Here is a 23,379-nt window from a genome sequence, read left to right on the forward strand (position 1 = left end):
GTGGGATTAGTCACTAACACGAACCTCACTTTCCAGGGAAGGAGGCGTCAGTGCAACCTCGCTGCCAGTGACAGGTGGAGAAGGACTGCAGGATCTCCGTCTCATCCCCTCTTTCTTACCCTCTGGCTGGTAAGATAGCGCCGCTCTTTGCCTCTGCGTGTCACAGAACTTTGGGTTGGGAAGCTGATCTGAGAATTAGAGGCCATAAGAGCAGGCTTCTTAATCTTGTCACCCTGCTGCCCACTTGTCCATGGGATAGCTGGCTTTAGAAATTTCTTACCTCCTCTTTCCGTTCCCTAGGGCTCTACCTGAGCCTCTATTTCCAAAGTATGATGCTCAAGTTGCCCTCTTGGATGTTGCCATCAAAGTCCCCCTCTTAGGCTTCCCTGGTGGGCCAGTGGTTAAGAGTCTGCCTTTCAGAGGGACGACTCGAATTCCATTTGGAGGCTTCTTTGAGCTTGCTGGGTACACATCACGAGCATAGCTTACCCTCCCAAGACGAAGAAATTTATGGACAAGAAGGTATCATTGAAATTAAATAGTGGCAGACATGTCCAAGGGATATTGTAGGGACTTGACCCCTTTATGAATCTTGTGATAGATGAATGTGTGGAGATGGCAACTCGTGGGCAACAGAACAATAGTGGAATGGTGAATACGAGGAAATAGTATCATCATGTTCGAAGCCTTGGGATGAGTATGAACAATGGTTGTGTTCTCCAGAGAAATCAGCTGCTTCCATGTGTCCCCTCTCCACATTTTACCATGAGAAAAAACTGGGTCGTGTACATTTTCTTGCTGAACTTTTTTGTACTTTTGAAATAGTCAAAAAAAAAAAAAAAAAGAGAGAGAGAACCCATTTTGCAGTGCAAGGGATATGGGTTCGATCCCTGGTCTGGGAACATCCCACATGGCTTGGAGCAACTAAGCCTGTGCACCACAACTACTAAACCCATGAGTTGCAAGTAATGAAGCCTGAACGCCTGGAGCTTGTGCTCCGAAACAAGAGAAACCACCAAAATGAGAAGCTGACGCGCCGCAACTAGACAGAAGCCCCCGTTCTCCACAAGTAGAGAAAACCCTTGTGCATAGCAATGAAGACCCAGCGCAGCCATGGTAAGAAAAAGTTCCACACTCACATCGCTACTGAGAGTCCTAAATAAACACTGGGGTTTCTCTTTGATGCGTATCTGTCTTCATTCTAGTGTGTGGTTTCTCCCCAGGGTTGGACAGGTCCTAAGAGGCTTCAGCAGCTCCTCTGAACTATTCTACCAGTTCTCTTGACAACATGCAACAAAAATGCGACCTCATTTATGTTTCTGCAGTGCAAGCAAGAAGAGGCAGGTTACCTGCTCGGCACTCAGCCCAGGCAGAGTCCTTTGCAAGTGGAAAATAACTGAAAATAAGAGTTATCCACAGAAGGAAGAAATCCTGAGCAGGTGAACGCCAACTCATTAACAGTGAAACTGGCGCCTCTACTTCTGGAGCCTCTTGAGTGACAGGGTAATGCCACCTCTGGGCAGGCCCTTGCTTCCAGTCTAGGTGCTCAGCGGTCACTGGTTGACGAATCCTGCAGAGGCGGGTCCTGTAACACTGATGCCCTTTTGAGTCCTGGAGCATATCATGACTTGCGTGAATACAGGTCTTATTTCATAAAGGAGCCAGAATTTGGTTAACAATCCTGGGTATCGTCACAGGATATTTGAAATTAAAATATGTGGCTCCCAAGAAAAGAGGAAATTCCGTCCATACAAGGTGAACTAGGACCTGAGGACCACACACATATATATGGTTCCCTAGTGGCTTCTCTTGTGGCTCAGATGGTGAAGAATTCACCTGCGGTGCAGGAGACCTGGGTGTGAGTCCTAGGAGGGGAAGATCCCCTGGAGAAGGAAATGGCAACCCTCTTCAATATTCTTACCTGGAGAATTCCATGGACAGAGGAGCCTGGTGGGCAATAGTCCATGGGGTCGCAAAGAATCAGACACGACTGAACAAATAACACTTTCACATTCATATACATATTAATGGCATTCTTGGGTTGATCCCTGGATTATTATGTAGTGTCCTTCCTCGTCTCTTGTAATAGTCTTTATTTTAAAGTTTATTTTGTCTGATATGAGTCTTGCTACCCCAGCTTTCTTGTGATTTCCAAAACAAGAGGATTGGTTTGTGCCTATGATATACTAGATATTAAATAATTCTGCTGTCATCCTTGTGTGAGTGAATGGCCTTGGTTTCTCTCCACTCCCATGTACTTGAGTTGCGTGACATGTCCTTTCTGCCATGATTGTCCGAGGCCACACTTTGTCCCTGTGTCTCTCTACCCAAGAACAAGCCTGGGTCTCCCAGCCCTTCAGACCATATAACTACAGGGCCAGAGTCTACATTATGGAATCTCTGCCCAGATATGTATAGCTCAAGGGCTTGGTTTTGGGGTTCTCTGCTCAGTCGCTAAGTTGTATTCAATTCTTTGTGACCCCATGGACTGTAGCCCACCAGGCTACATGAGATTTTCCTGCAAGTATACGGGAGTGGGTTGCCACTTCCTTCTCCATGTTGCCTGTAGTCCAGCTCGTAAAGAATCTGCCTGCAACACAGGTTCGATTCCTGGGTTGGGAAGATACCCTGGAGAAGGGATAGGTTACCTACTCCAGTATTCTTGGGCTTCCCCACTCCAGTAGAATTGCCTGGAGAATTCCATGGACAGAGGAGCCTGGCAGGCTACATACAGTCCATGGGGTTGCAAAGAGTCAGACACCACTGAGCAATTTTCACTTTCTTTGATTAATAAATAGGAGAGAGAGGGATGTCCCTTATGCTCCAGTGGTTAAGACTCCAGACTTCCAGAACAGGGGGCTTGAGTTCGATCCTTGGTCAGGGAACTAAGATCCCACATGTTGCGTGATGCAAACAAAAAGTAAAAATTAAAAAAAAAAATAAATAAATAGGAGAGGCTTCTTTAAAATGGAGCATATATTGTTTTATGTGCTAACCCTTTAAACCAGAAACTCTTGCTAAAATTTGAGTTGCAAAGGTTACATCATCCTTTTCCCAACAGTATTTACTTTCTGCCAACCTGTTACAAGGGTTATTTTTCTGGTGTGCTAATCTGCATATGTAAGCAGTGTGTTAATGATTTGGGATGATAAACAGTTTTCCTATGAACTTATTGATTTGTCCGGATAAAAGCAACCTGCATTCTTTCTGTTTATTTACAGAGCAATTACACCACCTGCCCCCCATGCTTTCTCTGTTGACTAAGAGAGCAGAAAGTTACACAGAAGGGCATTATTCCAGAGAAATCATAGGTGTGAAGAAGCAAAGGGCCCTGAGGGTTTTTACACATCAAGAAGAAAAGTTCTGTATTTCCCCCTTAACCTTGTGATGCCTAGGTCCCTGGGCATTACTTGAAAGCCATTTCCACCCTCCAAGAGACACAGATTTGTTGGTGGTGCTTTAAGGGGTACCTGAGCTTCTCTTGCCGTGGTGAGAGACAAAAATAAGAAATCTGTTGTTTAATCACCTAATTCAGTCAACTATGCTTTTTGGTATTTCAGAGCACTTGTAGCTAATTAGACACATTTAGTCACTTTCACTCACTTTTCAGGCTTCTTCCCTCAATGAGTTAGTTCATTTACTCAGAGTTGAACCTGGAGGTGAAAGACATTTCTGAGCATGGGGCCAGACCTGTTAGGTCATTGAAATGTTTAAATATTTTTCTTTTCTTTGTATTTTCCTTTTTTCCTTACATTTAAAATAGACAGTAGAAAGTAGCAGATTTCTTTTCACTTCATAGGTGATGTCTTCTTAAAAATATGTAGTTGAATGCACATCAATCTGAATGTATTTAATTCCATTGAATTGTATACTTGATGATAGAAATGGAAAATTTTATGTATATTTTACCCCAGTGAAGATGAAAAAAATATATATATTTGCAGTGCTACTATGTATGCAATATTGTTTTGGCTTTTAAACATAACATTGTGCTATAATTGTTTTTTCCATGCCACTATATGATATAAGAATATTTTACTATCTATGTGGTTAATCTATTCACTCAACAAAAATTTCTTATGTATCAGTAAGGTACCAAGTACTGTTTTACGTCATGAAAATATAGCAATGGATGAGACCAACGAGAGCCCTGGACCCAAAGAGCTTATATTCCAGGCAGGAGAGTCACGTTGTGGTCAAGAAGGCAAACTCCAGAAGACTGTGTACGTAGATGGATGGAATTAAGCACAGCAGTGTTGGAAATCGGGCTTCCCCAAAGGCTCGGTGGTAAAGAATTCACCTGCAATTCAGGAGACATAGGAAATACGGGTTCGTTCGATCCTAGTTCAGGAAAATCCCCTGGAGCAGGAAATGGCACCCCAATCCAATATTCTTGCCTGGGAAATCCCATGGACAGAGGACGCCGGTGGGCTGCAGTCCACGGGGCGGCAAAGAGTCGGATGCAACTGAGCAAGGCCTTTCTTTTCTTTCTCTGATTACTTTATAGATCAGAGGTGTCAAGAGGGGGAGGTTTGGGCTTTCCTGGTGCTATTGTTAGTCGCTAAGTGGTTGACTCTTTTGCAACCCCACAGACTGTAGCCCGCCAGGCTCCTCTGTCCATGGGATTTCCCAGGCAAGAATACTGGAGTGGGTTGCCATTTCCTTCTCCAGGGGATCTTCCGGACCCAGGGATCGAACCCAAATCTCCTGCTTTGCAGGTGGATTCTTTACCACTGAGCCACCTGGTCCTGGTGACTCAGCAGTAAAGAATTCACCTGCCATTTCAGGAGACATGGGTTCGATCCCTGATCCGGGAGAATCCCACAGGCCTCAGGGCAACTGGACTGGTGCACCACAACCATTGAGCCTGTGCTCTCGAGCCCGGGAACCGCAGCTACTGAGCCCCTGCGCCCTAGAGCCCGAGCTCTGCAATAAGAGAAGCCCGTGCCGCGCGGCTAACAGGGAGCCCCTGCCTGCCGCAACGAGAGAAAAGCCCTGGCAGCAATGAAGACCCAGCACGGCCAAAGAGAAACAGAAATAAATAAACAAATAATTTTTTAAAGAAGAGGGGGAGAGTCAGTCCTGTTAGGAGGGGACTGTGGGCATCCTGGGGTGGACAGTCCTGTCCCTGCCCTGCTCCCCAGGAGCAGCAGGGCCACCGGGCACCTCTCTCCTGGTCTGGATGGCAGCGCTAGCGAAGCCCTTCTCCGGGGGTCACTGGCTGTCTTTCAGGGGAACGGAAGAAAGACATCGCTATCTTCTCTAGAGGCCCAAGGGCCCCATTGTTGGGGCAAAATAGAGACTGTTGTATTTAACCGTAGTTACAGCCCACCTAGGCTCAGAGGTTCCAATGCCATGATTTTAGAATCAGGGGGTTTTAGTCAAATGATTGCCTTTATGACCACACTCAGGCACATTACTTTTTTATGTAGCGGTTTCTTTATTTGTAATAATGGGGATAATTTTACTTATCTGATAAAGCCTTGAGGAGTAAATGCATACAGCATGCTTAGTTTATGCCTCATATATAACAAACACCCAATAAACGGTAGCTATTAACAATAACACTAACAATAACACCAGGACTTCCTGGTGGTCCAGTGGCTCAGATTCTCTGCTTCCGAAGCAGGAGGCCTGGATTTGATCCGTGGTCAGGGCACTAGATCTCGCATGCCGCAGCTAAGACCTGGCACAGCCAAATGAATAAAAATAAATATTTAAAACAGCAACAGTTCTCCCTCCCCTGAACTGAAAGTATAATGATGAATAGGCATTTTAAAAGAGTTAGTATTACTAATGAAAATAAGTTTGGGCATAACTTTGGGCATGATACATATTAGAACTGTTTAGAATTGCTCTAGAATTGTTGGCAGTCATAACTATGCTAGTTTTTCAACTTGGCAAAGCTCTATTTCCACAAAGTGCAAAAGCATTTCATTCCACAAATACTAAGATTCATAAGGATATTGAGTATTTATGGATAACTCAGCTAAAAATAACCAAAGCCTGTTTCTACTTTGTATCAGAGAAATAAACAGATTTAGATAGCAAGACTTTCTCTTTGTCATCAAGATATTTCCAAAATTGTGGAAGTAAATAAACCAAATTATTTACAGGAGCTATGTAAGGGCAGAGAGATTAAGGTGGAAGTCATCTTGTTTTCTGAAATTTCTGTAATGTTTGTAAGTGACTTTTATAACAAAAACTATTTAAAATTATCATTAAAACTAAACTAATACGAGAAAAATTCCATTTCATAATCATGCGAGGGCTGTGAAAAAAGAATAAATCCTTTCTATTTTTATTTCTAAAAGAAGGTTTAGGATGCTCTGTTTGGAATCACATGACAATTATCTGAAATTAAAATGGGCCTCAAATCTTCACCCAAATGCAAACAGTAGAGGTTGGCAGTTAATCCATGGATTGAGGGGGAAGAAAATCCTAGCCCTATTTTCAGAACTATTTTAAAATGTCAGGTTGTGTTGGGATTCAGGATCGAGGTGAGAGGGGCTTTTGCAAGCAGATATGGAATAGCCAGAAGATGTTTTGGAGGGTATCATGGGTATAAGCACGGTGGTTCAAAGGTCAAAGGTCTGTGTTATCAGAAGCTCAGAATCGATGTGTGACCCTCCCAGCTCAGTACGGATCAAGCAAGACCTGCCGAGCTGGTGAGAAACAAGCGTCCGCCCAGCTTCTCCACTCTCCCAGGACAGGAAGTTGCCCCAACTGGTTCTCACTTCCTTCCGCATCCAGTTAGCAAGGAGGCCCCGGAGATTTCATTCCCTAAGGAAACGGCAACCCACAGCAGTGTTCTTGCCTGGGAAATCCCGTGGACAGAGGAGCCGGGCGGGCTGCAGTCCACGGGGTCACAGAGAGTCAGACGCGACTTAGCGACTAAACATCAATGGCACAGAGTGCCCGGTTTTACCGCAGGCGCCTGCGCCCGCATCTCCAGTCCCCCGCCTGCTGCCTTCATTCGGTCTCCTCCCTTCACTCTCTGATGACTGCAGTGGTCTCCTTGCGGGGCTGTGATGAGTACCATCCACCCTCCACCACAGAGCCTCAAGCAACGGATCTCCAACGCAATCTGACTGAGTACTGTCTGCTTGAAGCTTTTCAATGGGTCCCCATCACTTCTTGGCCTCCTCTGCACACCCTCCCAAATAGCTTGTTTTCCACCTCCCTCTCTCTGGAATCTCCTCCCCTCTTTCTTCTAGCTAACTCCAGCAAGTCTTTCAAAGTCTGGGTCCAGCGCACTCCCCTCTCTGTAAGTCTTCCAAGGCTTCCCAATCTGATTTCAAAGCCCTTCTCTGCTCCCAAGTTATCCTCTGCAGGCCCCTACCTTGGCCCGGGGGGCTGTATTTCCCTGTGATTCATGTTCCCAATCAACAGGCCACCAGGGGCGGGAGCATCATGGTCCTCGGCCTTACTTCTCCAGGGCCTGAACCATCCTCGCACATGGCACTTGGCACAGTTCTAAAGGGTTTATAAATACGAACTTACACAATCCTCATCATAGTACATGGTTATTAGAAGAACCATGTGTCAACACTTGTCCAACAAATACACACGGTCCAGCAGGGGTCAGATACAAATTTTAGGCACTGGGGGATTCAGCAATGAACAAGACACACAAGCTTCTAATCTCAGTGAGTTTAATAGTCTATTGAGACAAATGGATGATAAACAGATAAACAGGGATCTAATACAATGCGAGATGGTGAGAGGAGCTATAAAGTAAAATACAGCCAGACAAAGGGATGAAAGGTGACAGAGGTCACCTCAGATAGGATGGTAAGGCAAGGCGGCTGAGGAAGGGAGGTCTGAGCAGAGGCTTGGGTCAAGTCAGTGAGTAGGCAACACGGATACGTGGGGGAGTGGGGGGTGCGAGTAGGCAGAGGAACGGGGAGTTCAGAGGCTTCGGGGCAGAGGACAGGCTGTCTGTGGAGTGCGTGGTGAGGCAGCCAGTGTGCTAGGGTGTAGGGTGTGGGGCAGAAACTGGGAGGAGACAGACGAGATGGGGGTGGGGTGGGGGATGAGTCAGGTAGAGCTTTTCAGCCCATCCTGAGGCCTTGGGAGATGTCAAACCTGGTGGGATACTATGTGACTCATCTTTTAAAAGATCACTCTGGCTGCTGAGTGGAGCATATAGGCTATGAGGAGCGAGAGTGGAAGCAGGTAGAGCATTGAGGAGGCAGATGGCATGGTCTAGGAGGTGATGAGGAGGAGGAATCGGGTTCCCCTCAACGACAGAGGTGTGGTCAGGCTCTAGAAGAAGTGCTCGCAAGAAGGGCAGACAGATCTGATGCTTGGCTGCAGAGCGTGTCAGAGGAGTCCTGATGGTTCCAAGGCTTTTGGCCAACTGGTGGGCTGGCAGTGCCATTTGTCGAGATGGGGATAATTGAAGGAGCAATAGTTTGGGAGGTGGGTTGGAAACGAAGCCTTCTGTTTTAGACCGTCAGCTTGAGTTGCTGCCAGGATTCAGTTTTCTCTTCTGTGAAATGGGGGTCGTGTTTATTTTACACGTTTCTTATGAGAATCAAATGTGATCATTTTCTTTGCATATCATGTAGATGGAAGGTTTATTTTTATTCACACGGCAGCTAGGGAGAGACTTCCCTTTAAAAGAACAGAATCACAACTCTTTTTTATTGGCTAGATGTTACTGCTCATGTACTAGCAACAAGGAATGATGTTGATAAAAGACCCACTCTCTCCACATTTATTTAACATTTATGTAGCACTTATTATGTGCCAGGCAAAATTCTAAGGACTTTATAAAACTAGCTCATATAATCCTCCCAAATTCTTAGCAGTCTACACCATGATTACTCCCATTTTACAGATGAATCTGGCCCAGAGAGGTGAAGTCATTTGCTTCGGAGCTAGTTAATAGCACAGCCAGGCGCCAACCCGGGGTGCTTCCGTTCTATCTCCAGCCGCAATGCCAAGCCCGGCGTCCCCTGTTCCCTGTGAGTGGTGCCATCTTTGGTGAGTGGCCTGGCCTCTGGGTACTGAGCTGCCAGGTCACTCACTCTGCCTCCCGTCTAACCTCAGTGCTTGTTCCCCTGCCCGCTGTGGGCATTCCCGCCTCAGTTCTTGGAAAACCTGCTCTCAAGAAGCCTGACCGTATCGATGGCCACATCGCTTTCTTCTCAGCCGCCCCAGCCCTGAGTCCTGCGTGCATTTCTTCTAATGCCCTGAGGTCAGCCTTTTTTTTTTTTTTTTGGTATCTTGCTTTCTCCACGGCGCCCGGCCTCATCGCCAGTTGCTACAAGCTGTTTTTAAAGCTTCCGAGTATTATGCTTTTCACTCATGCGTTCAGGCGGACCCTGTGCCCGGTTGAGTGCTGAAGACGAAATTGACAGGATGCCCGACCTTTCCAAAGACTTTGAACTAGAGGCCAGGTCCCATGCCTTTCAGCTTGAGTCAACCCTCCCAGCACCAGGTGGGCGCAAAGCGGGCATTCAGTGAGCATTCATTCATTCATTTACCAAATGTTTATGGAGCACTTACTGCGAGCCAGGCAGGCCGCGTGAGGGGTGTCGAGGATAGGGCAGGGAAACCATACGCGCGCAGGGTCCCCACCGCTCCTGGGGCTCGGGGCCAGCCTCGGCCTGCCCGCCACGGCTATTCCACGAGGGCTTGGGGAGGCAGCTAGGGTTGAGGTGGGGGGACAAGCGAGTGGAGGGCCCGGAAACTGATGGCGAGGGAGCCAAAGCGCGAGGTGAGAGGCTGGCGAGGCCTCTGGCCGAGCGACCCCCTTTTGTCTCCAAACCCAGACGCGACGCACACGTGCCGCAGCCGTTTCGGGGACCCTTCTCCACGGCGGGCCGCGGGCCCCCCGGGGAAGCAGAACTTATTAAGACGAGACTGTCTGGGAGGCAGGTGGCTGGACCTTGCGTGCGCGGCCCGGAGAGGGTGGCGCACGATCAGAGGCCCTCTTGGAGAGGAGAACGCCCCCGGCTCGCCGCCCAAGCTCCGGAGCCGGATTCCAACCCCAGGCCTGTGGTTTACCTGTTGTGCAACCTTGAGCGAGTCCCTGATTCTTCTCAGGACTCGTCGGTTTTATGGGTTTCCCTATAACCTTATGGTTGGTGTGGGGATTAAGGGAGAATGCGAGGAGAGCTTGTCCAGCGTGGTTCCCGGAGCGGAGGTGGTGACTCGCTGCTCACACCTGGCCGCCTCCCCTGGCCTCCCCCGGGGGCCCTGGCGCCCTCTGTTCTCTTCCAAGGCACCTACGACCAGCCTGATGGGGCGCGCCCTGCCTCGATACACTTATTTTGGCTTGTTCGGGGCGGGGTTTGGGAAGAGGCGAGGATCGGATGAAGGAGGTGGCGGAGGGCGAAGAAAGGGGAGATGAGCGAGGCAGGAGGCGGGCGAGGCGGGGCCGGGGAGGAGCCGCGCGGGTGCCGGCCCGGGCGCAGCGCGCACCAGGGGCCCCGGAGGCGCGGGGGCGGGGGCGGCGCGCGGCGGCCAATGGCGAGCGGCGCTGCGGCGGGGGCGGGGCAGGCACCCCCGGGGCCCCGCCTCCCCCGGCCGCTGACAGCCAAACTCACCAACTCCGCCCTCGCGCCCGCGGGAGCCGGGAGCCCGGAGCCCGGCCCCGGCCGCCCGGCGAGCGAACATGGCAGCAGCGTGAGAAGGCTGGCGCCGGGTCGTGGCCGCCGCCGCTCTGCCGTTCCGCATCCGCGCCCTGCGCCCTCCGAGCCTCCTGCTTAGCCGGCCTCCCGGTGGCTATTTCCTTTGGAGCAGCGGGCGGCGAGGATTGGAACCCCCACGCGCCCGCAGCCTGGCCGGTCCGCTCGAGGCTTGTGCGTGCGACTCTCCGGCTGCGGTAAACGACGCGCGCGGGGGAGAGAGACGGTCCCGGTTGCGGCGGCGCGGGCGCGCGGGGATGAGCCGGCCATGGAGCGACCTCGGCGGGGCGCACGCAGCCGGCCCGCGCTGCCGCTGGGGAGCTGCCTGAGCCCAGGTTCCGCGGTGCCTCGGGGCCTCGGGCACCCCGGCGGGGTCCCTGCCGCCTCCTCCGGGAAGGACGGGAGCCTCGCGTGGCGGACACTGCAGCGGTCACCGTGCTGAGACGCAGCTCCGTGCGTTCTTGGGCACCCGGGCGCCCTGCCCGGTGCATGGTGGCTGGCGCACCGCGGCGAGCCGGGTGCCAGACTGTCTAGAGGGGTGTGTGTGTGTGTGTGTGTGGTGTGCGCGCGCGTGTTCGAGCGGAGATCCCGAGCTAACGCCGAACCAGGCGGATCGGAGCAGCCATGCTTCCCGGGGTAGGCGTGTTCGGCACTAGCCTCACGGCCCGTGTCATCATCCCGCTGCTGAAAGACGAGGGCTTCGCGGTGAAGGCGCTGTGGGGCCGCACGCAGGAGGAAGCGGAGGAGCTGGCCAAGGAGATGAGCGTCCCCTTCTACACCAGCCGCATTGACGAAGTGCTGCTGCATCAGGACGTGGACCTGGTGTGCATCAACCTTCCGCCGCCCCTCACCAGGCAGATTGCCGTCAAGACTCTGGGTGAGCGACCCCTCCCCACCTCCCTCCAGCCTCTTCTCGCCTTCCCTCCCCTGCTCCTTTTCTCCCCCTCGCCCCCTCTTCATCCCGGAAGCTTACGAGGCACCTACGGCGCCCCCGGGGTCCCGAGATCCCACATCCCACTCGGAGCTTTCGCCTCCGTCATCCCTGGCCTTCCCCACACCTACGCTTCCCTCCTCCCTTCTGGCACCACTCGGGCGCGCTTTCCCACGTGCGCGGCGCGGAGGCTGGAGGAGGCGCGGGTTCCGGGGAAGGCGATCAGGCGGAGGAAATGCTTAGGACTGGGGATGAGCCGCTCGCAGGAAGACAAAACTAAGTCGCCAGCTGTGTGTGTAGCGCCCGAATGTCTGTGTGTGCGTGCGCGCCTGCGAGAGGCGGGTGCGCGCCCAGGAACGCCTGAATAAAGGGCCGCACACGTGTCTCGGGTTTTCCTGCGGGCAATAGATTACATGACTGTCAGCAGCTGTGGAGCCCTGCTAGGATAGTTTGTTTCTTCCTGCAGAGTTGTTAGTTTAGAGGGAGATTAGAGATGTGACAATCAGAATTATTTCCTCTTTGCTAGGATGGTGGGAGTGGTGGGATGGGGGTGGGGCGCGTACCTTTCAGGACGTCTGGCAGTTACTTGATAAAACCAGAAAGACTTAACTTTGTGGTGCTGCTGCCCAATAGCTGAGTTCCGCGCAGTTTTGGAGTAGGATCTTAGGGTTTAGGGCTTCCCAGGTGGCTCAGTGGTAGGGAATCCACCTGCCTATGCAGGAGACTTGAGTTCGATGGAGGAGGAAATGGCACCCCACTCCAGTATTCTTGCCTGGAAAATCCTTTGGACAGAGGAACCTGGTAGGATGCAGTCAGTTCAGCTCAGTCGTGTCCGTCTCTTTGCGACCCCATGGCCTGCAGCACGCCAGGCCTCCCTGTCCATCACCAACTCCCCGAGCTTGCTCAGACTCACATCCATCCAGTCGGTGCTGCCATCCAACCATCTCATCCTCTGTTGTCCCCTTCTTCTCCTGCCTTCAATCTTTCCCAGCATCAGGGTCTTTTCTAGTCAGTCAGTTCTTCGCATCAGGATGGCAAAAGAGTCGGACAGGACTTAGGGACTCAACAGTAAAGGCTTGGTAATTTGGGGATGAATGCAGTAGTTCCAGAGGTTGCCCGTGTCACGTGGAAACATGCAATGAAAGAAAGTGAAAGTGAAGTCGCTCAGTCCTGTCTGACTCTTTGCGACCCCATAGGCTGTAGTCTACCAGGCTCCTCCATCCATGGGATTTTCCAGGCAATATTACTGGAGTGGGTTGCCATAATGGTCCCTCCTCAATTCCTGACAAGAGTAGTTCCCGGGCCTGGAGACAGGCAGGTTGGGGATGAGCTTAACAGCCATCACTGCCGGTTTCCCCAACCTAATCCAGGCAGACTGGACCATCTCCGAGCGGAGAATCAGAGTCCCTGCCATGCCCAGAGGAAGAAGTGCACGTTTTGTTGTCTATCAGCAGTTCTTATATGAACCTGAATTGTTGCTCATTCCTTTGTTGTTGTTCAGTCGTGTCTGACTCTGCTCGCTCCTTAGGGCCTGAGAAAATGTCATTGCCCACCCTTGAAAGTTGGAATGTTTGTTGGCCAGGAAAGAGACACAGCTTAGGGTTCAGGACACCACGTTGGGGAAGAGTTGGAGGAGCAGCCCTGGGAAGGAGCTGAGGCAGCACCCAGAGACCAATGGGAATTTATGCAATCTTGGAAAGAATGTTTTATTTTTAAAAACAGGCATGGATTTAGGGTTGGTGACATGTAATATATTTTAATTCTATCTTTCCAGAACTATGATCAGATGTAGAACATGCTCTTCCTAGAAAACCGCTTTTATCGGGCCATTCTGTTGTTGACTCAGATGGGACGTCTGATAGGATATCTTAGGAGGCTGTCCACGGCTGTCAGTTTTATTAAGCTTCTAATCCTTGTTGCCTGGTATCTTTGGTTTTGAATGGAATGTCATTGGGTTCTGGCCAATATTTCTTTTCTGTTTGATCTAATATATATGTTGGGTAGCTAGCCTCTGTGCTCACGATGAAGCTGTGGGTATTCAATAGATGATAACTGTCTTATAGCTTAAATCTGTAAGGGCAATGCATATAAAACAGATCCGTCTTGAGCCCTGTCTCTGCTCAAGGGCTTATGACTGATCACATCAGAAAGACCTTATTGTGACACCGTCCCCCTGCCCTCCCACCCCATGGCAGCCCAGCCCTGAAGGTCAGGCCCACAGAGCAGCTGCAGAACGTGGCTCCTAGAGGGTGGCCGTTTGGGGAACAGGGATGTTCCGGTTTTCTGGCTTTGAGAGAAGTGGCACAAATGATACATTTCTGGATACTTCTTCTGATCTTATTTTTAAAGATCCCTGTGATTTTTTTTCCTTGACAAGACAGAGATGGGTTACCTTTTCAGAATGAAGTGTCAGAGGCGAAAGAAATAGACTTGGTTTAATCATGCCTAAGGAATGGGGGTTTGTTCCTATTTTCATGGTAAGTCTTGGCCATTTAACTTATTTAAAATTCCTGATTTCACAGGTCATCAGACCACCTGCTTTTGATTGTAGGCAGTGGGGAGGCTCTGGACTTAGAGATGGTTGGACTTGGGCTCATTCGAGGCTTCATCTTCACTGGAAAATCGCTAGACTTGACTCTTCTTTCCATTGTACCTGCACGTGCCCGGTGGGTTGGCCATCTCGGGTTGCTGTGCTGTCACAGTTGGAGGTTGAACGCATGCAGCACAGGAAGTGAAAAACCCTGAACAGTTATGGGGCTGGCCTGGCCATTGAGGGTTTGTAGATATTAGTGTTTGCCTGGAATTGAAACAAGCCAAGCTTGGTTGGTCCTGGCCTCCTCCTCTTGTCCTTCTTGGAGTTGCTTGCCCAGCAATGGCGAGAGATCTGTGCCCTCCATCCTCACTGGTCAGAGGTGAGGGGCGGTGGCCAGGATGGAGACACAGAGCTTGCCATCGGCTGAACCACAGCATCCTCCACTGATTTCCAAAAACTGGCCTGAAATCCCTACCTTAGCGAACTTAGCGTTTCTCTGTTGGAGACATTTTTCTACAATGTATAATTTCTAGAGAGTCTGGGGCTGCCTCTTGTCACATGCCTACTATGTGCAATGGGGTAGGTGCTGTCTATGACATGTTTCATTTCATGACTAAAATAATCCTCTAGGATAACTATTTGCCCTATTTCACAGTTGAGGCTGGAGTCGAATTTCTCAAGGACATACAGCTAGAGATGTGAACCTACCACTATGCTTCCCCCACCTCCCCGAAAAAAGTCATTCCTTCCTCTCCCATCCCCTAAATTTGCTCCTTTGCCTCACTTCCTTCCCAGAGAGTGGCAGCCCAGTTGAGATGGTTGGCGTTATCCTTTATGTGTGTCTACCCCTCTGATGGAATCAGTTCCTAAATCTGGTTGATGCCAACTCCCCACTGTTCTCACGTCTGTTCCTTCATCTACGTCATTGCTTCCCCTGTAGAAGGAACTAGGCCCTTATCTCATCTGAATTAGGCTCCAGTCTGCCCACCTCCACCCCTGCCTCTGTCCACCTTCCACGCTGCTGCTGGAATTACCTCGAAGAGTTGCAAACCTGCTCCTGTTACTGCTCCCCGCTTTCATCACTTCTAGGAAAAGCCCCAACTTCTTAGCACAGAAGGCAAGACCTCGCCTCTGTCCAGCCTCATGTCCTGCTGGTGGTTCTAGAATCCCACGCCCTGCAGCTAAATCAAACTGTAGGTGTTTCCTGGAAAGACCCTCTTTTGTTCCTGTGTCCACACCGCTGTCAGGAACTCCCTTCTGCCTCGTGTGTGTGTGATGGATGCCTGTTTCACCCTTCCAGGTTCAGCCCCAGTGGTACCTCCTCCTGAAATCCTGCCTCTTCCTCAATCTTGACCCAACTCCCACTCCCCGAGTCTCAGCACCGTGTACCTCCATCTTTTCTCGCACTCACATTAAAGCGTCTGAGTAAAAAGTAGATTTAATTCAGTTATTTTAAGTAGGTTATATATTCAGATGGTACAAATTTCAAAAGCTCTAACACATTCAAAATAGTACATAACGAGGAGGAAGTGTCCCCTAGTCCCTGTGATTCAACTGGTGGGAATCATGGTTATAAGTTTTTATGTCCCTTTTGAAGATTTTGAAAGTCTATGCTAGACTTCCCAGGTGGCTCAGTGGTAAAGAATGCACCTGCCAAGGTAGGAGACACCAGTTCAATCCCTGGGTGGGCAGGATCCCCTGGAGGAGGAAAGGGCACCCCACTCCAGTACTCTTGCCTGGAACATTCCATGGACAGAGGAGCCTAGTGGGCTACAGTCCATGGAGTCGCAAAGAGTAGGATAGGACTGAGCAACTGAGCATGCACATGTACATGCAGGTGTATATTGAAAAACTCAGAAGGTAAAAGTCCTGTTCTTCCTATTTTTGGCTGCATGGTGTTTCACTATATGGATAAACCAGAATTTATTAAGCAGTTCCCTATGACTCAACGTTTAGGTTGTATCCTACCTTTTGCTTTTACAAATTTGTAATGAATAATCTTGCGCATATGGCATTTTGCTCGCAGGCCAGTGTGCTCAAAAGATAAATATGTGGATTCTTTATCAAAGGTGGTGATAATCTCTTTTATGTGTTTGCTTATTCTTCTATTTGGTATTTGTCTCCGCAATTAGAATGTGAGTTCTTCGAGGTGGTAGGGCCTTTGTCTGCTTGACTCACCGGGTTGCCTTATCTCCCCTAGACGGTGCCAGGCACTGAGTCACGTCATAGGCATGCTATAAATATTTCTTGATTGCCAAATGAATGCCTTTCATCGAATGAATGAATGCTCTGCTTATCAACAGGATGTGTCAGTGAATACAGAACATTTTTGTCCGGTGTGCCATAGCCTGGTACCTCGCAAACATTAATTTGAGGTTGGGGATTTTGTCACAATGCAGATTCCAGGGTGGGACCCGAGATGCAGAATTTCCATCCAGCTCTCAGGTGGCACGGATGCTGTAGCAGCCAGACACAGAGGTGTGACCGTTCTCTGCCTTTGGGAAAACAAGGCGCCCCCCACCATGAGTTGTTAAGCTGGCAGGGGAACTGTGTTAAAATACCTGTTGCCTTTATGTGTCGCAAGACAACATCTATTCTCATGGTCCCTGCCCCGATTTTTAGAGAAAATAGTGCAGGCTCCCTTGGGGAGGTCACCCCCTGGGATGGATGGTGCTTTAAATACGGCTGTAGGGTTTTGTTGAGCCTTGACCTTGCTCCACTCTGCTCTTGCCCCAACTTGTTTGGCATCATTAGCTGCGGACTGGGAGCACTGTGTCCTTTTCTGCCCTACTTCACAGTGTCAGCAAATTGCTCAAGGTTGAGGAGGGCTGCGGGGACAGGCCTGAGAGAGCAGGGAGGAAGCAGTCCCCCTCGGTCACCGTTGCCACACGAGCAGAGATGCGGCTGCAGATAACCACACGGTGCACTTGGAGTTGATAGTAACCGTTCTGAAACTCCAGCAAACCCTGCATTTCCTGTTCTTCCTTCAAGGTCTGTTCTCCATCTATTCCTGTCTGAAGACTGTAGTAAAGGCAATTGCATTTTTCTCTGAGTGTCTGCCCCTGGGCGCAGAGAGAAATTATTTCGGTCTATTGATTTGGTGTAGAGTGGAGAAAGCTCTGGGGCTTTATGTAAATGAAAGAAATGACTCTATTTACTGTTAGGAAAAGTCAAGCATCACCAGCCTCATTTCATCTAACTGAAATTAGGCTCAGGTGAATGATTGTTGATGGTATCTGGCTTTGCAAACGTACAATTCTGCAGAAGTTTATTTTGGAGTGGGGAGAAGTCAAATGAAGAAGTTGGACATTTTGATACCTGAAACTGGGAAAGAACAAAAAAAAAAAAAAGTGAAAGTAAATAGCGTGTTTTACAGGTTTCACTGAGAAAGAAATAGGCAATTAGTTCTCTATTTTGATTCAAGGAAATCCTGATCCATCAAAGAGCCTTATGATTTAAGATGTGGTGATACATAAAAGTAACCAATGTTGGGAAAGGTTCGCAGGTTACAACTGTGTGGCTTTGGCAGAGGTAACATCCTTTGGGAGCCTCAGTTTTTTCATCAATAAAATAGAGTTAAAGATACTATCATATAGAGTTGGTGTGACAGTTTAAATGAGGGAGGCAAGATAAAGACTTAGTCCATGCTTACTGCCTCCTTTGTCTGCATCAGCTCAGTAAATGTTGGTTCTACTTCTCCCCAGTGTGGTCAGTAGTTTAGACAGTCCCAAGTGGTATTTCTGGAGATACTTTCCCCCTCATTTTCTGATGAGATGACTCCTTCCTGCTAGATTCAGAAAGTAGAGTTTGAAGTTTCCTTATTTTAAAAAGGGAATGTGTGTAAACTAGGCTTCCGATGGCGTCTGTGCTGAAAATCCAGTTCTGGCTTCACAGATACGTGGTCTTGAAAGTGCTAATGATGCTCACCGTCCTCCTGGGAAGATTTAGCATCACTTGCGAGAAGGATGCAGGGCATCTCATGGAGCTCGGGGCAGGGATGTTGCTGGGTCTCCGTAGGTACCTGGAACCCACGAACTCCTGGAATTTTACCATTTTGTATTCTGCTCTTCTCTGTACGTCACCTTTATCAAGCATCTCTCTTTCAAGCAGCTGCCTCTGCCTCCTGCGCCCCTGTGGTGGGTGGAACAGTGTCCACATGCAGCTCCCAGATAGAAAAATTACTTGTCTCGCTGCCTGAACGGGCAGTCCTCCCCGCCCCCCAGGTGTTCTGCCTGATGCTTTCTCCTGACCCAGTCTTTTTGGAGGTTCTCTCACAATGTGGGGGATATATCACAAAATGCTGGGGGACCAGTCTATGGAAGAGCAGAGGTGGAGGGATTAAGAGTGGTCATTCTGAGCCGGCCCACACTCCACACAGGTGCTGATTATAAGAACACAGACTTGGCTCAAGATTTTACAGCTGTGGATGTTTCTTGATGATGGAGGTCCTTTATCTACTTTGTGAAATTACACATTTGGCATTTTGGTGCTGTTGCAATGACCATGGTAAAACAGTAGAGAGAAAAATATAATGGGGATCAAATGGTGCCAACCTGTCATTATGACTAAATTTAGGATGCACATGGGTTTTAAGTAGGTAATGGGAGAACAGATAAACATGACCATCTCCATGGAGTTTTATGGTCATCTGTAGGTTTGCAGGTCTTCACGGAGCACCTCTTGCATGGTGTGTATCAGCAGAGGACCACCAGGAGGCAGAGACCCTTTGAGTTCAAGTATTAGCTTAAGGCCTCGAAGGAGTCGGGAGTCAGGAAAAGACTGAGGCCCCTGAGGAAGGAGGATTTCTGCTTTCAGACTGCTTTCCTACTGGAAATGGCAACCTCAGCTCTTCCCCAGTTTCCAGCCTGCTGGCCTGTCCTGTAAATTTTAGAACTTGCCAGTCCTCTTCATGGCATGAGCCAATTCCTTAAAATTAAACCTCTCTCTCTATTTATCCATATTCTATGGATCCTGTTTCTCTGGAGAATCCTGACAAGTACACATTTCGGCTGGACCAAGGCCACCTGGCCAGGGGAGCTGGCTAAGGAGACGCCTGGCAGGCCTGGCCAGGACTGTGGGTCTAGAAAGACTAGGAGAAGCCGCTCTGGGGGACTCAGCTGATAGGTGTGGGCCCCCGGGGGCTTCCCAGGTGACACTAGTGGTAAAGAACCCGTTTGCCAATGCAGGAGACATAAAGATGCTGGTTTGATCCCTGGGTCATGAAGATCCCCTGGAAGAGGGCATAGCAACCCACTCCAGTATTCTTGCCTGGAGAGTCCCAGGGACAGAGGAGCCTGGCGGGCTACAGTCCACGGGGTCACAAAGAGTCAGACGCAACTGAAGAGACCCAGCACACACGCACTCACTGAGCCTTGCTCCGAAGCTGGAAGACCTTGGGTGAGTGGGGGGAAGGTCCTTGTGTTTCAGGCTCAAGCCAAAGGCAAGGCTGGGAAACACTTTCCCGGACTCCCCGCGGGGAGTCTCATGGACCCCTCACCCTGACAGCTCTACACCTGTCAGCAGGGCTGTGGAGGAACTGGTCTCTCAGGTTTGGGCAAGTCTGGGATGCCTTGGGGTTTAGACCTTAAAAAAAAAGTTTATTTATTTATTTGGCTGCACTAGGTCTTAGCTGCGTCATGCAGGATCCAGTTCCCCACCTAGAGATCAAACCCAGGGTTCCCTGCATTGGGAGTGTGGAATCTTAGCCACTGGACCACCAGGGAAGTCTCTAGACTTTCCCTGAGAATTGTTAGTGAGTATGAAAAATTGCAGAAAAGTAACTTTACGGTAAATGATACGAATTGTTTTTTAAATTTCCAATTTCCGACTAGAATAGTCCTTAGGGTACTGAGATGCTCTCTTAGTTAGCTTTAATATCCATAAACTGAAACTATCCAGTTTTGAAGCCCCAAATTAAGTTGGTTTGCAGCTTTAGCATTACTTAAAAACACACACACACAAAAAAAAACAGCTTTACTGAGACATGCTTTATATTTAATCATAAATTCACCGTTGTAAGTGATTTTATGATTTTTTAGTAAATGTATGTACTTGTGAAACTATCACCACAAAAAGCTTCAAACACTTCCAACATCCCCCCACATTTCCTCATGCTTGTTTTTGGCCAATCCCCCTTTCCCACCCCTAGCACCAGGCAACCACTGATCTGCTAACAGTTTGCCTTTCCTAGGAATTTCATATAAATGGAATCATACAAATGTAGTCTTTTAAGCCTGGTTTCTTTCACCTTACATGTTTTTGATATTCATCATTCTGTTGCATGTATCAGGAGTTCATTGTTTTTTCTAATTGCCAAATGATGTTTTATTATATATGTAGAACACATTTTGTTTTATCCATTCACCATTTGATGGGTATTTGTATTGTTTCTAGTTTTTAGCTATTATAAATAATGTTGGGATAAACATTTGCATACAAGTCTTTCATAGACCCATGTTTTCATTTCTTTTGAATAGATATCTAGGAGTGAAATTGATGGGTTACCTGGTGGCTCAGACAGTAAAGAATCTGCCTGCAATGCAGGAGACCTGGGTTCCACTGCTGGGTCAGGAATATGCCCTGAAGAAGGGAATGGCAACCTGCTCCGGTATTCTTGCCTGGGAAATCCCATGGACAGAGGAACCTGAAGGGCTGCAGTCCATGGGGTCTCAAAGAGTCAGAGATCACTGAGTGACTAAGCATGCATGCATAGTATGTATATTTAACTTAAGAAACTGCCAAAGTATTTTCCAAAGCAGCTGCACTATTTTATATTCCTACCAGCTATGTGGGAGAATTCTGATTTCCGTACATCACCACCAACACTTGATATTCTCAGTCTTTCCACTTGCAGCTGTTATAGCTAGTGCATGATGGTATCTCATGATTTTGATTTGCATTTTCCTAATGACTAATAATGTCCGGCACCTTTCCTTGTGCTTATTTGTCAGTCATATATCTTCTTTGGTGAAATGTCTATTCAGATCTCTTGACCATTTTTCTTTCTTTCTTTCTTTTTTTTTTTTTTTCATTTATTTTTATTAGTTGGAGGCTAATTACTTTACAACTCTTGACCATTTTTAAAGTGGGTTATTTGTCATCTTATTATTGAGGTGGAAACAATGGTTTTACGATTTTGTTGTTACCTTAGGGGTAGGTTTTGGGGGTTTTTTAATACTACTCTTTATTTTTGATTTTGAAACTAGATACAGCTGAACCAATTCTCCAACCCAAGTGATATAAGCTTTGCCAAATATTCATTGAAATGGTTCATTATTTAAAACAGCGAGACAATCATGTGAACGGATGCTGATGACGAGGGCTCCTGAGTTGCCCGGGGCCCTGATGGTACTCTAAACATCCTTTGAGGACCTTTCCCATTTTGAAGATTCTTTTTTTTTTTTTTTTTGAGAGGTACCCAGGACCTTTCAATCATTTATTTTTCGTAGTATCTGGAGAGAGAGTCCTCCCCCCCGCCCCATTTCTGTTTAGTAAGTGCCTTTGAATGACTGTAGCTGTGGTGAGCAATACTCTAGATAGTAAGATACAATCTTTGTTCTAGAGAGAAGATAAACATACGCAAGGACACAGAAATGCAACGAAGTATGTGATTAAGTACAGAATGAATCGTTACCCTGCCGCAGCAGGAAGTGTTTGCTTCAGGCCGTTGAGTAACCCCAAAATATCAGCGAGGGTTAAGGGCTGGCCACCTGGGTAGCTTGCCTGTGCCAGTCTATAAAGGGTGCTAGAAGAAAGGGGAAAAGCAGAGGAAGTGTTTGAAGAGGATTCTCTTCGCAGAAAGTGCGGTGTGGGTGGAATGGGAGATGCTACAAAGTGAGACTTGGGAGGGGCTTCCTCTCATCGGGGATGAAGTCCTGCTGTCTTCTAGAAGCGCTGGCCCCAGTTCACTGATGAGCTTTTGTTTGGTTGAGGGAGGAGCTTGAGTTTGAGGTTAGAGATCAAATGCACGGGGCGGTGAGAACAGACCACACTGGTCCCCAGGGCCCTTCCCCTTGGGCAGCCTGGGTGCCCGAAGAGGTGGCCTTGCAGCTCGTGGAAGCTGCCTGAGAGCTGAGAACTGCGAGTTATTCCCGGGGGTGGGATGGTCTGCAAGAACCTTTGGAGGAGGTGGGGCTTATTCAGGACCAAGAAGAAGGTGTCAGTTGCTCAGTCATGTCTGACTCTTTGCGACCCCAAGGACTGTAACCCGCCAGGCTTCTGTGTCCACAGGATTTCCCAGGCAAGGATACTAGAGTGGGTTGCCGTGCCCTCCTCCAGGGGATCTTTCCAACCCAGGGATCGAACTGGGCCTCTTGCGTTGCAGGCAGATTCGTTACTGTCTGATGTAAATAACTGAAAGGAAGTTGTAGAAGGCTCTGTGATGTAAAATCCTCTTCAAGGAACTGCTTGACTCTGTAGCAGCACTCTGGGAAAAATTGTTTCCTATGAACTGACTGCCTTGGAGAAAGAGTGGTTTAAAAATGTCCAGAATTTAAAAAATTTTCTTACCTAGAATTAAATATATATAGTCAGCAAGTCTCCCCCTCCCACCATCAGCGGTAAGTGCCACTTTTCTCTTGCCCTCGGAACCCGAATGGTGACAGTCATGGATGACACAGCTCTCGGGGAGGCAGCTTGGGGGGGCATTGGGAAAAGCCCCATTGACAGGGGCCCAAACGGCTCCCTTAAGGGGTGTGAAGCAGCAGGGAACCTTGTGAGGACAGATGGGGTGCTCCCAGTGTGACGGGACTCTATGTGATGGAGCAGGGCCGGGCCTTGCCGTGAGGGAGGGGAGAGTCAGCAGAGGAGAAGACGGAGCTGGCCGAGCGCATCTTCTGGTTCTGTGCCTGTGTTGGATGGTGATGTCTGTCGTCTTCACTTTCTAGAATAGCTCTAAATTGCTTTAGTTTTTTTTAGTTGGTGTATAATTGCTGTTACAATGTTGTGTTAGTTTTCTGCTGTCCAACCACGTGAAGCAGCTGTATGCACACATCTATCCCTTCCCACCCATGTCAGTCATCACAGAGCACCAGGTTGAGCTCCCTGCACTATACACACATGGTGGGTAGTGTATAGATGTCAGTGTTCTTTCCGCCCCTTATGGTTAAGAGCTTCCCAAGTGGCTCAGATAGTAAAGCATCTGCCTACAATGCAGGAGACCCGGGTTCAGTCCCTGGGTCGGGACGATCCCCTGGAGAAGGAAATGGCAACCCACTCCAGTGTTCTTGCCTGGGAAATCCCATGGACAGAGGAGCCTGGCAGGTTACCGTCCATAG

At 48.8% G+C, this 23,379-nt stretch overlaps 1 protein-coding gene and 1 pseudogene across 1 annotated transcript in view; both read left to right on the forward strand.

The window, feature by feature from the left end:
- Positions 1-510: 510 nt before the first annotated feature.
- On the forward strand, positions 511-800 carry LOC136151882 (small nuclear ribonucleoprotein G pseudogene; annotated as a pseudogene).
- Positions 801-10,568: 9,768 nt separating this feature from the next.
- GFOD1 (Gfo/Idh/MocA-like oxidoreductase domain containing 1) overlaps positions 10,569-23,379 on the forward strand; it is a 100,311-nt gene continuing 87,500 nt past the window's right edge. Inside the window, exon 1 of the mRNA XM_065913284.1 lies at positions 10,569-11,517. Within this exon, the coding sequence (XP_065769356.1) occupies positions 11,265-11,517 (253 nt within the window). The 5' untranslated portion in view covers positions 10,569-11,264. The remainder of the gene's footprint in view (positions 11,518-23,379) is intronic.

This window comes from Muntiacus reevesi, chromosome 20, assembly GCF_963930625.1.
Source record: "Muntiacus reevesi chromosome 20, mMunRee1.1, whole genome shotgun sequence".
Lineage (NCBI taxonomy): Eukaryota > Metazoa > Chordata > Mammalia > Artiodactyla > Cervidae > Muntiacus > Muntiacus reevesi.